Below are 11,452 nucleotides of genomic sequence, written 5' to 3'. Positions count from 1 at the left end.
TTACTCAATACCTTTGCAGTTACTTTTCTGGTACTTTTAGCTGCAAACATTTAAATTTTACATCAGTGTATGATCGCCTATGAAAGCAGGGAAATGTAAATACATTTCACACTTTTTTCACAGCTTCAACAAACATTTTTATTTTAACAATGACACAAAAATCTTGAATCATCCTGAATATAAAATGAAACTGACAATCTGTTCATGATTATTTCCGCCATTTCAGAGAAAATAGTTAAAAAAAGATCCATAAAGAGAAATCTGTTTTCATTTCACCACAAAATACATCAGATTCAAGGATTACAAGCAGGATATAAATACAACTGTGCCGGTGTACAACAACAAAAGCCAATGATCAGATCATGTTATATTAATTAATTACCAACTGAATGATACTTCTTCCTATGACAGCAGAGACTGGAAAATACAATAATATACACGTCATTTTCCCCGTTGTCTTCATAACGCAGGCTTGGTCCAATTCACATGGAGGCTTAGCTATGTTTAGCAATATCTTCTATAAAGTACATAAAAGTCATTCACAGATGAAGTATAACACATTATTTACAAGAAGAATATATTTTGCAATAAAACTGTGAATTTGCTCCTTAAAAGGACATGTGAAGAAAATATTTAAATAAAAACTAAAACCAAGGAGCACAGTTTAATTAAATAAAATTTATTTAAATAAAGTAGTGATAAAATTTTGCGATAAAAATATTAGTATAGACGACGTTGGATGTAGTATTTTGTGTCTCAGGCGTTTTAAAAAGCGGTCAGTCTCCACTTCTGTAAACGTAACGATAAGTCTGGAGAAAATGTTTTGCTAAAAACAAGCCTAACATTTAAATAATTTTGTCATTGTGGATCCGTAACAAAAACAGCGTTTTCTACCCAACAGTCCTATCAAAACAAGTGGCACTTTCTTTTAAAATAGTTTTAAAAATCTCCTAAAATCCAGAATCTTGGTTTGAAAATTAGAAAAAATCTCCAGAAGGTTCTTGTGTGGTTGGAAAGCTGTCCAATAAAGGCAGGTTTTTTCCTCCTAAACGTCTGGTTGTTCCTATAAATACTGAGGTAACATCAAGGTTGGCTTCTCGTAGAAAAGGCGTCAGGCTGGTTTCTGCCTGAAGTCAGTGATGGCCTTCCATAGTTTACACAAAACTCCACCTCTGTTGAGAAACAAGGAGAGAAAAAGCTGTAAACTCAAAGGATACCACAGCTGATACACAGCATTTAGTTGCAACCTAATCCTCAATATTTTGAAGTAAAAAACAACAACACTGATAGGCAAATAATGAAACAGCTAGATAGGAACACGTGTAAGTGTATTTTTAGCAAGGCCATTAGATGGCGCCAAATATCGCTTTACAAAATTATTCATACCTCTATAAACTTTTCCCCATTTTGTCCTTTTGCGACCACAAACTTATATGTATTTATTTATAACAAAGTGAAGCAAGATTTTAAAGTGGAAGATAAAGGATTCATAGATGTAGAAATATTATAGACATTAATATCTATAAAAAGTCGAGTATTAAGCTTCTATTTTTTTTTTTAACTAATTCAAATGCAAAATGATCTGTGGCTGAAAACTAACTGTGTTCACAACAACCTTTGCAGTAAAACACGGTGAAGGCAGCATCATGCTGCAGGAGTGTTTTTCTCCAGCTTAGCCAGGAGAGTCTGTTGACAAGATAAGCACGTTTCGTTTTCCTTTCACTTCTCCCTTAAGTGTTAAAATGTTGAAGTTTGTGGTTGTAACATGAAGAAAAGCGGTAAAATTTGAGTGGTATGAATATTTTCACTGCAAAGAAAGACAAATCAGATTCCAGATCTACTGAACTTCCTCATCCAGTTAGAGCTGATGAGCATAATTAACAGAAAACACGATTCCAGAGCTTTCCCCTTTATACTATAAAGCCACTAAGCTATTGAACTTCTGGTCCCAATGAGAAGAGAGGAAAGCGTAAAGTTTTTCTGTGCCAACAGAGTAAAACCCCACGATGCACAATGATGCAACAGGCAGCTGCTGCAGCTTCACTTCTGTATTCCTGTACAGAACAGATTTAATCGTCTGCTTGTATTTCTGTGACTGAACACAGAAGTGAAACTGAGCTTTAGTTACAGTAAAGAGTGAATGTTTAACTACCTCAGTCTTAAACTCTTCAGGTCGTCTCTGGTCACATAATGAAGGATGTCATTTAAAGTATACTCCTCGTTCAGTATCTAAAGAAAAAGACAAAAACATGAATATTAATTTAACAACCTCCTGTTCCTGTAATGAGGAAATAAAAAGTAGAATGTCTTTACTCTGTCTATAGCGTCCTGGTCAGCTCCGGAAAGCCTCAGCCAGCCGGTCAGCTCAGGGTCTTCGTGTCTCTCTCCAGCTTCACGTCTCCGATCCTGTAAGCTTTCTGACGCAGTGGGGGGTTCTAAACCAGAGCAAGTTGTTGCATTTATTTAAAAAAAGTAGCCAGGAAGATGTTTCCAAAACTAAATGATAAAGCATGCTATTGAAAAGGTGACCTTTTCTGCTTCCTTGGACAGGTTTGGATAGTTTTATGGGTGATACTAAACATGTTCATTGCATCTTTTCTATGAAATAGAAGGCTGGGCTCGGCTGTGGTTGCTAGGTAACGGGGCAGTTCCTACTGATTTGTTACGTTACATTCAGAAAGTTTTTGAAAAGGCTCATTTTCCAGACACCAAAAAAACTTTTAACTTATTGCCAAAAACTTTTTTAGCGCTCGGACTGTTTTTAGAAGCAGTTGAGACCCAAATGGAGGAAGTACAAAAATGTGCAAAATGTGAATTTTGCATAATAATTCCTCTTTAAACTTGAGTGCAAAATCTGCACACAAGAAGGAAGCCAAATGATTAAGTTCGATAGAAAGTCAAGAAATATGTCATATAGTCTGAAATCTTCCAATTTGCACCTCCAGAAGGTGATAAAAAAGTGCCATCTTTGTGTATATATGGATGTGTATGATCACACTTTTTTATAGTGTCTCCACATCTTTTGCACACTGAACCACAGCCAGGTTGTGTTGGTTTCATTAAAGCGCAGACCTGCAGGCTCAGATCGCATCCTCAGCAGTCGGATCTCCTGCTCTCTCTCCTCCAGCACTTGTTGCAGGATGGCCTGATACTCTCTCTCCTTCTGCAGCAGCTCTTCTAGCAGCCTGCAGTCAACACACAGGAGGTTTAGGGTTAGGAGACGACGAACACGACCGGAACACCCCTGCAGGAGTTATCAGTGTCTACCTGTTGGTCTCCAGCTTCATGCGGCCCAGCTCCATGTTCACGGATCGCGGCGCGTTGTGGGACTCGTGGGAGACGGTGGAACTGAGCGTGCTCACGCCGGACGTCGCCACCGTGTCGTCCTGGGCGACGACGGCGGGCGCGCGGCTCTGGTGGGTGGAGTTTCTGACGGGCTCCACGTCGTCGTCGAAGTCGTCCTGGTCGGCCGCATCGCTTTCTGAGGCCAGGCTGAAGTGAGGCCTCAGCTCTGAAAACAAGACAGAAAGTCCTGTTCATGAAACCAGCAGCGAGGCGGAAACGTTGCTGCTTTTCTGGTTGTTTTGTTAAACTGGAATTCAGAAGTCGAGATAAAAGCTTGAAGTATTTAGATCACCATGCACTTGATTTCATTTAGAGGAAACAGAAGAAATGGGGCAGAACACAAAATGCAACCCACACTTTTCAGATTTTTATTTGTAAAATGAAATGGGAAACTTTATTTCTCTTCATTCATTAAGCTGGCAGGAGTTCTAGTTGTTTTTGTTTTAAATCAAATTACAGCATATTTATTTTTATAAATTGGATGTTTTGCAAACAAGTTAAATTTGTGAATGAAATTATTAATTAATTTGTAAAGAAAATAACAGTTTCAGTTCCAGCATCTTTAGTCCTGTAATACAACTAAATAAATAATCAATTATTCTGGCAATTAATCTATAAAAATTGGCATATTGCATAGATTTTCATTTGACCACCTAAAACTTTTTTCTGTAATATTAGAAATAGATTAAAAGATGCCAATAAATAACAAAATTCCTTTTTTATGTAAGAAAATAAACATTTTATTGCTTAATTTGAACCGAGTGAAGCTAAAACTTTGCAGTTTGAGGAGTTTTAGCTAAAACATACTGACAGACAAAAGTGTTTTATCTTAAGTGTATTTAAATGTACATATTTTATACAGTTTTGGCTTAATTACTGCTGGAATCTGTAACCCCAGTTAATAATTAATCAATTACCAAATTAGTTAATTATTTCATTAATTAATTAATTAATCAAAATTAATCGGGTTAACCTTAAAACATGTTTCTGTTATGCTAAAAAGTCACTCGTAAATTTCAAGTGAACTAGGATATTTGCACGATAAAATTACTTGGTAAGATTTTGTGTTTTTGCAGTGCAAGCAGAAAAGGAAAAGCCAAAGCAAATAGTTATTTTTAGATTAATTTAGCTGCTGATGTATCACTCTGTAACATTTTAGCAGATTGTTAATCGGATTAAAAAAAAGCTATATATTAATTTGAAATCTGAGCGTCTTTCTCCATATATTCCCTGAATATAAAGCATTTTCGATTCCTCTCTTCTTATTCGTGCTCAAAGCTGAGCACTGAGACCAAACAGCTCACATATCCATCAGTAGGATGTGGCCAGCAGCAGGCTGGCTCTAACTCGATTAGAGGGGCTGTGCTCGAGACGCCGCGGACGCTACCTGGCACCAGGATGGTGATGGCGGTCTGCACGGCTTTCCGGATGATGTTGTCCAGAGCGAACATCCAGTGAGGCTTGATGTTGTGGTTTCGCAGCACTTTGTTCACCTGGAAATGTCAAGATTTGCATATTCAGAACACACTGTGACACACTGCAGCAACTCAAAATCTTATCTAATATTTCTGGTCCAGTTTCTGGTGCAAATATCTTTGCACATTTAACTTACAAGTAAGTTTTAACCAGATTTCAGAGCTAATTTTAAGTCAATAATTCATTAATATTGATGAAAACTTTCTAGTTCCACTGGCATATTATAACACTTATAACACGGGAACAATGTCTCGTTATAAGAGAAATAATCTGTCAGTGGAACTAGAACCGGGTTGCTAGGAGACGGGCTGGGCTTGGCTGGCGTTGCTAGGTAACGGCACCAGTGGAACTAGAACGTTTTCATTAATATTAAGGACTTAAAACTTCCTTTTAAGTTAGTTTTGTCTTATTTCAAATCTACTAAGATATTTGCAGTAGAAACTAAACAAGAAATACTTGGTAAGATTTTGTGTTTTTGTGCAAAGCTTATGAAACACTGCAAAAACACAAAATAATATCCAAGTACTTTTGGTCTAGTTAGTACACTTAAATTAAGAAACTAACTTACAAGCTTGATTTAAGTCAATAATTCATTAATATCATAATTTCACATATAACAAGACATTTCCATATTATAGGTGAAATAATCTTCCATACTTTCTCATCAATATTAAGGAATATATTGGCTTAAAACTCAATTTTCTTGCTGAAAAGTTACTTTTTAGATAGTTTTGTCTTAATTCAAATGTACTAAGATATATCTGCACTAAAAACAGGACCAAAATACTTGGAAAGATTTAGTGTTTTTGCAGAGTATATCTTCTAAAATAGATTTTTTTTTTTACATATACGTATTTTCATCCAAACTTGATGCAGTGACGACCAGCAGGAGGCGTCAGAGCTCCACTTTCTGCTTTAGGTTATGCAATACCCCTCACTAATATGAAAACAACAATTTGCTCATGAGTAGTTTAATCTACATTTCTAAAGGGGAGAGAGCAGATGAGCCTTTTTGCAGAAGGCTCAATTACTCCTGGCAGATCCCCTTTTTTCACTGAAGTATTTTTCAGATTTCTGTCTGAAATCTGTGCAGAATTGGAGGAGAATAAAGAGGCAGCTTGCTGCTGAATGCAGCAGATGTAGAAGGCATGAAACATTCACACCAAAGTGTTCAGAGGCTGACAGAAAGGCGAGAGGCACCTCTGCCTCCAAAGGGGGATGGATAATAGGCAGGAAATCACATGACTGGTTCAGAAGAGTGGGAAACTGGTTTTTAGGCCTTATAAATAGAAATTGCATTTTGCAATCACTAACTTCAATGTGTTTTATTTTTTGGATCATATTGCAAAAGTAAACAAAAATAAAGTAGTGAAATATAGGGTTGAAACGATTAATCAATTTTTGAAATAATCATCAACTAATATAATAATCAATTAAAAAAGCCATTACTGTACAAACAAATAAATATATTTTCCATTTAAGATTAACAAACATCCTTACATGGCAGTTTTATCTTCACCTAGTTCAAATTATTTTTATTTAAAAATAATAATAAAATATTTTTTATTATTTTTCATAATAGAAATATTAATAATCGATTAATCAGGATTGATCCGATTAATCATATATATATATATATATATAGAGGACTAGTGAGTGTGAGAGCCACTGTCCAGGATGAAACATCCAAGATCCATAAATACATCAGGGAAAAAGCCTCAACGGACGATGTACTCAGCGAATGTCTCAGGCAATGGGGAACAGAGGACGAGGTGCTGGAGGAACCATCATGGGAAGACAAGCCCCTACATGGGATGTACCACCGACAAATAACTGATGTGGCTGATATCAGGAAATCCTACCAATGGCTGGAGAAAGCTGGACTCAAGGACAGCACGGAGGCCCTCATCCTGGCCGCCCAGGAACAGGCCCTAAACACCAGAGCAATAGAGGCTCAGATCTACCACACCAGACAAGACCCAAGGTGTAGGTTGTGCAAGGAGGCCTCTGAGACAGTCCAGCACATAACAGCAGGGTGCAAGATGCTGGCAGGGAAAGCGTACATGGAACGACATAACCAAGTGGCGGGCATAGTGTACAGGAACATCTGTGCAGAATATGGACTGGAAGCCCCGAGGTCAAAATGGGGAACACTCCCAAAGGTGGTGGAGAATGACCGAGCTAAGATCCTGTGGGACTTCCAGATCCAGACAGACAAGATGGTAATGGCGAACCAACCGGACATTGTGGTGGTGGATAAAGAACAGAGGAAAGCCGTTGTGGTGGATGTAGCAATACCAAGTGACCACAACATCAGGAAGAAGGAGCATGACAAACTGGAGAAATACCAGGGCCTCAGAGAGGAACTGGAGAAGGCCTGGAAGGTGAAGACCACAGTGGTGCCTGTGGTCATCGGGACCCTCGGGGCAGTCACCCCCAAACTGGAGCAGTGGCTCAAACAGATCCCAGGAACAACATCAGACATCTCAGTCCAGAAATGTGCAGTTCTAGGCACAGCCAAGATACTGGAGGAGAACCTGAAGCTCCCAGGCCTCTGGTAGAGGACCCGAGCTGAGAGAGACCACCCGCGGAGGGTGAGAAGGGATTTTTATATATATACATATATATATATATATATATATATATATATATATATATATATATATATATATATATATATATATATATATGTTTAGCACAGTTTTCCATTAATTACTGCTCTGAATATGTTTGTTTTCACTAAATAGCCTTTTTATTGAGTCTCTGTAATCCAGTTGACAATTATTTCAATAATCGATTAATCACGATTAATTCGATTAATCACAATTAATGCAATTAATAACTTCATCCCAGAAATTAAGTGTTTGAGTTGTTTTAGTTTGGGTGTATTCTGTGATGCATTTTGTGCGCCGCGCCGTGTTGAACAGACTCACAGCATCCTGGAAGCTGAACAGCACGACCTGCAGCTGGCTGATGGCGGTGCTGTCAAAGTCCAGCTCCAGTTTGAGCTGCGACAAGGTGGTGGCGATGATTTTCCTGTCAGCCACGCGGACAAAGTCGGCCAAACTCACGACGAGGGTGGAGATGTGCTGAGCCTTCAGCTTCATTTCCTCAGAGCCCTGGAAGTCAATTTGAGTCATTAAATCAGATGCTGATATTTACTTCCTGAGGTTGTCGTCCATCACCCACCTGCGTGAGAGCCTCCATCAGGTTTCCTACCACCTTGTCCTGGTCCTCGGTCAGGATGCGGTTCAGGGTGGCCCGCCTCTCGCTGTCCTTCCGGAGCATGAAGAACCCGGTGTCTTTCTCATCAGGAGATGGAGGTGCGCTGTGGTCCTCGAAGTTTTCCACTGGAATGCTGAGAATAACGTTTGAAAATGTCATTTTAAAACCATAATTTCATTAGACAGGTGCTTCTAAACCATAAGAAGTGGCCATGACACTTAACAATAGGCGTTTCATCTGCTTTAATCAAACTCCAGTATGTTCGCCTAGAAAGTCCGGTTCGTTTGGGGAGGTCTGAATGTGCAACTGAACTCTGATCTGGACCAAGAAAAACAACATCTAGTCCACCAAAATCTTAAGTCTTGGTTCGGTTGAAGTGAACTCTGGTTTGAAATCAGTTCCAAAAACGGGAAGTGGACTATAATGCAGGGTATTCTGGGTAAATACAACCAAAACAAATGCGAGAGGCTAGCGCTAGCAGGGGAAATGGCAGATAGAAAAGAAATCCCAACTACTAAAATCTGACTCTACTCCATTTCTGTTTACGTTTTGTGAAGAAGGAAGGAATCAGTGTCTTCTTCAGAGGTTTGTTTTTTATATGGGAATGAATTTATAACATGAAGTAAAGCTCAGCAAAGACAAATTTGCACAGAACCTCTCCCTTAAATTAAATATAGTACTCAGGTACCAAGAAGGAAATAATAATAATAATAATTACAAACAAGACTTTTGTCTAGTTTGTAATTATGAAAATATCTTAGTCCACTTGAAATAAGACAAAATTAACTTACAATTAACTTTTCAGCACTTTTTAAGTGAATAATTTAAATATTGTTGAAAAAGTACTAATTCCACTTATTAAAGTTAAATAATGTACCACGTTACGAATACTTTTTAAATCAATACTAAAGTAATGACTGCATCAAGTTTGAATGGAAATCTTCATAAAAATCTATTTTAGGACATACACTGCAAAATCTTTCCATGTATTTTAGGTTTAATTTCAAGTTCAAATATTTTAATCCACTTGAAATAAAACAAAAATAACTTATAAGTAACTTTACAGCAAGAAACATGAGTTTGTTTCATGTAAAGACATCTTCTTAATATTGATAGAAATTACTAGTTCCTTTGGCAGATTATTTCATTTATATCATGGGAAAAATGTCTTATAAATGAAACAATCTGCCAGCTGACGTAGCAGTTTCTCATCAGCATTAAGGAAGTTATAAGCTAGTTTTGTCTCATTTCAGGTTTGCTAAAATATTTGAGCTGGAAACTAGACCAAAAATACTTGGAAAGCGTTTATGTTAAAACTGTTTACATTTGAGACACTACAAACCTTTAACAGCTTTTAACCTTCACTATAAGAGGTTAAAAGCTGTACAAGAGGTCATTTCTTTTCAAAGCAGAAATCGGACCCCGCTGACCCGCTCCAGTCACTCTACCTGAGGAAAAGCGGCCTCTGGCCCTTGATGTCTCTCTCGCTGTAGCACTTGACGCTGGGCTTGAAGCTGAACGGGTTCGTGTTGAGGTCGTTGTCGGGGGAGACGGAGCCGTACTCGCTGCTGCTGCTGGTGTCCTCCACCACCACCGGCACCGGCAGGGAGATGCTGCGCAGGTACTCTGGAGGATGAAACGAAGGTTAATACACTCCCAAAACTCACACACAGCAAATATTCTGAACTATAATCAAAAATATCTGCTTAAGTTTAAGGAAACGCCTGTTATTCTGCATAAAAACACCTTGAACACTGCAAAAAAGACTAAATCTTAAGTATTTTTGATCTTGTTCAGATGTACTAATCTGTCTCATCAGTGCAGGTAGATGATGAAGATGGAAAGTTTGTGTTTAATTCAAATTCAATCAAATAAAGAGCGACCTAAATCAAATAAATCCAAATAAACTAGTGTAGTGGTTTCCGTTCTTTCAATAAAGAAAACTTGCAAAATGTTTTTGAAGTTTAGGGTCACATTCAGTTCCTACAAAAAAAAAAATACTTGGCAAGATTTTGTCTTTTTGCAGGGAAGAGAATAAATGTATTGAGGAAGAACAAGCAGACAGACATCTATCGACTTTGCTTCATGTTTATGAAGACTGGAGCATCTTGAAGCAAATTACAGCAAATGATTTCACTTTACAAGCATCTAATAAACTCTTGAATGTGGAAAAAGTTGCTTATAGCCTACTTCAGGTTCTTGGAAAGTGGGGGAGTGGAAGAGAGTGGCAGGAACAGAAATGTAAACTGTGGTTAAGACGCCGGTTTAGACTAAGCAGATGTTCCAAGCAACTGAAATCCAGTAAAAAGAAGAACATTTAGTGGTAAATGTGTCTCACCTGATCCAGACGAAGGAGCTGCAGGGAGGAAGCAGAAATTTTAAAGTTTCATTAGAAGAAAACAGGACAGGATTAAACATTTCCAAACACGCAGCTCACAGTGCAGTTTTAAAGCCGTTTCCTAATCTTCTGCACTGGATGCAAACCTCCAGAGATTTTAGACTGAGCTTAAATTCACATCAACTACAAGGGAGGAAGGATGTGGCTACAAATCTGAAAAACAGTTGCTTGAGAAGGAATTATCTACAAGAGGAGCTGTTGTCAAAAACTTGATCTGAGGTCCATTTTTGGCTTAACGCAGAATTTCTTTCTGCATTAGCAGGTTGAAGCTGCACAACATTGTTCTGTTTGGTTCTGTTCTAGTTTTTAAGACACTTTTTCTACTAGGCAGTGTTTTTTGAAAGCCTTCTCTTAATCTTTACATTTAACCTCAGCGCCCCCACAGTGTTTTTACACTGGTAGATTTGGTTTAATTGGGAATAAAATGGAAATGTTTGTCATATTTTCAGCTGCTGCAGATTGCTTTCACATTGCTCTGTGTCAACCAAACGCTCTGAAAAACCTGTTCCCTCCGTCGCCTGTGGGGGCGCTGCAGCAAGAACTACTGAAGGAAATGACACAAAAACCTCTGAAGAAGACATTGAGTGCAACTTCCTTCTTCACAAACTATAAGTAAAACCTAAATGGCATCAGATTTTAACAGTTGTAGGATTTTTCTTTTGTCATTAGCAAAAGACAACGAGCTATTTATCCTGCTAGCGCTAGACGTGTTTGTTTTGGTTGTGTTGACCCAGAATTCCCTGCACTATAGTTACTTCCTGCTTTTGGAACAGTATCTGATCTGCTTGCATTCACATATGCATTTGAACCGCACCAGAGTTCACTTCACTCCCCAAACGAACCAGACTTTCTGAACAAACAAATAGTCCGCTTCAGTCAAACTCCAAACAGGACTGGTGTGAATGCAGCTTTCACACCAGCCCTGTTTGGTCCGCTTTAATCAAACTCCAGCTTGTTTAGAAAGTTTGGTTCGTTTGGGGAGATTTGACCTAAAAAGTGAAAACTTTG

At 38.2% G+C, this 11,452-nt stretch overlaps 1 protein-coding gene across 1 annotated transcript in view; it reads right to left on the bottom strand.

Annotated features, from left to right (window-relative positions):
* Positions 1-112: 112 nt before the first annotated feature.
* The window catches only part of map3k5 (mitogen-activated protein kinase kinase kinase 5), a 69,492-nt gene continuing 58,152 nt past the window's right edge, over positions 113-11,452 (bottom strand). Inside the window, exons 21-30 of the mRNA XM_015002067.2 lie at positions 10,385-10,402; positions 9,495-9,672; positions 8,011-8,179; positions 7,755-7,940; positions 4,733-4,838; positions 3,268-3,511; positions 3,073-3,185; positions 2,314-2,435; positions 2,153-2,229; positions 113-1,172 (exon numbers count right to left, since the gene is read on the bottom strand). Of these exons, the coding sequence (XP_014857553.2) occupies positions 1,112-1,172; positions 2,153-2,229; positions 2,314-2,435; positions 3,073-3,185; positions 3,268-3,511; positions 4,733-4,838; positions 7,755-7,940; positions 8,011-8,179; positions 9,495-9,672; positions 10,385-10,402 (1,274 nt within the window). The 3' untranslated portion in view covers positions 113-1,111. The remainder of the gene's footprint in view (positions 1,173-2,152; positions 2,230-2,313; positions 2,436-3,072; positions 3,186-3,267; positions 3,512-4,732; positions 4,839-7,754; positions 7,941-8,010; positions 8,180-9,494; positions 9,673-10,384; positions 10,403-11,452) is intronic.

This window comes from Poecilia mexicana, unplaced genomic scaffold (genome assembly GCF_051168715.1).
Source record: "Poecilia mexicana isolate PSO_F unplaced genomic scaffold, ASM5116871v1 scaffold_21, whole genome shotgun sequence".
Taxonomy (NCBI): Eukaryota; Metazoa; Chordata; class Actinopteri; order Cyprinodontiformes; family Poeciliidae; genus Poecilia; species Poecilia mexicana.
Note: the sequence above shows the minus strand (reverse complement) of the source record. Positions and strands in the feature narration are given on the sequence as shown.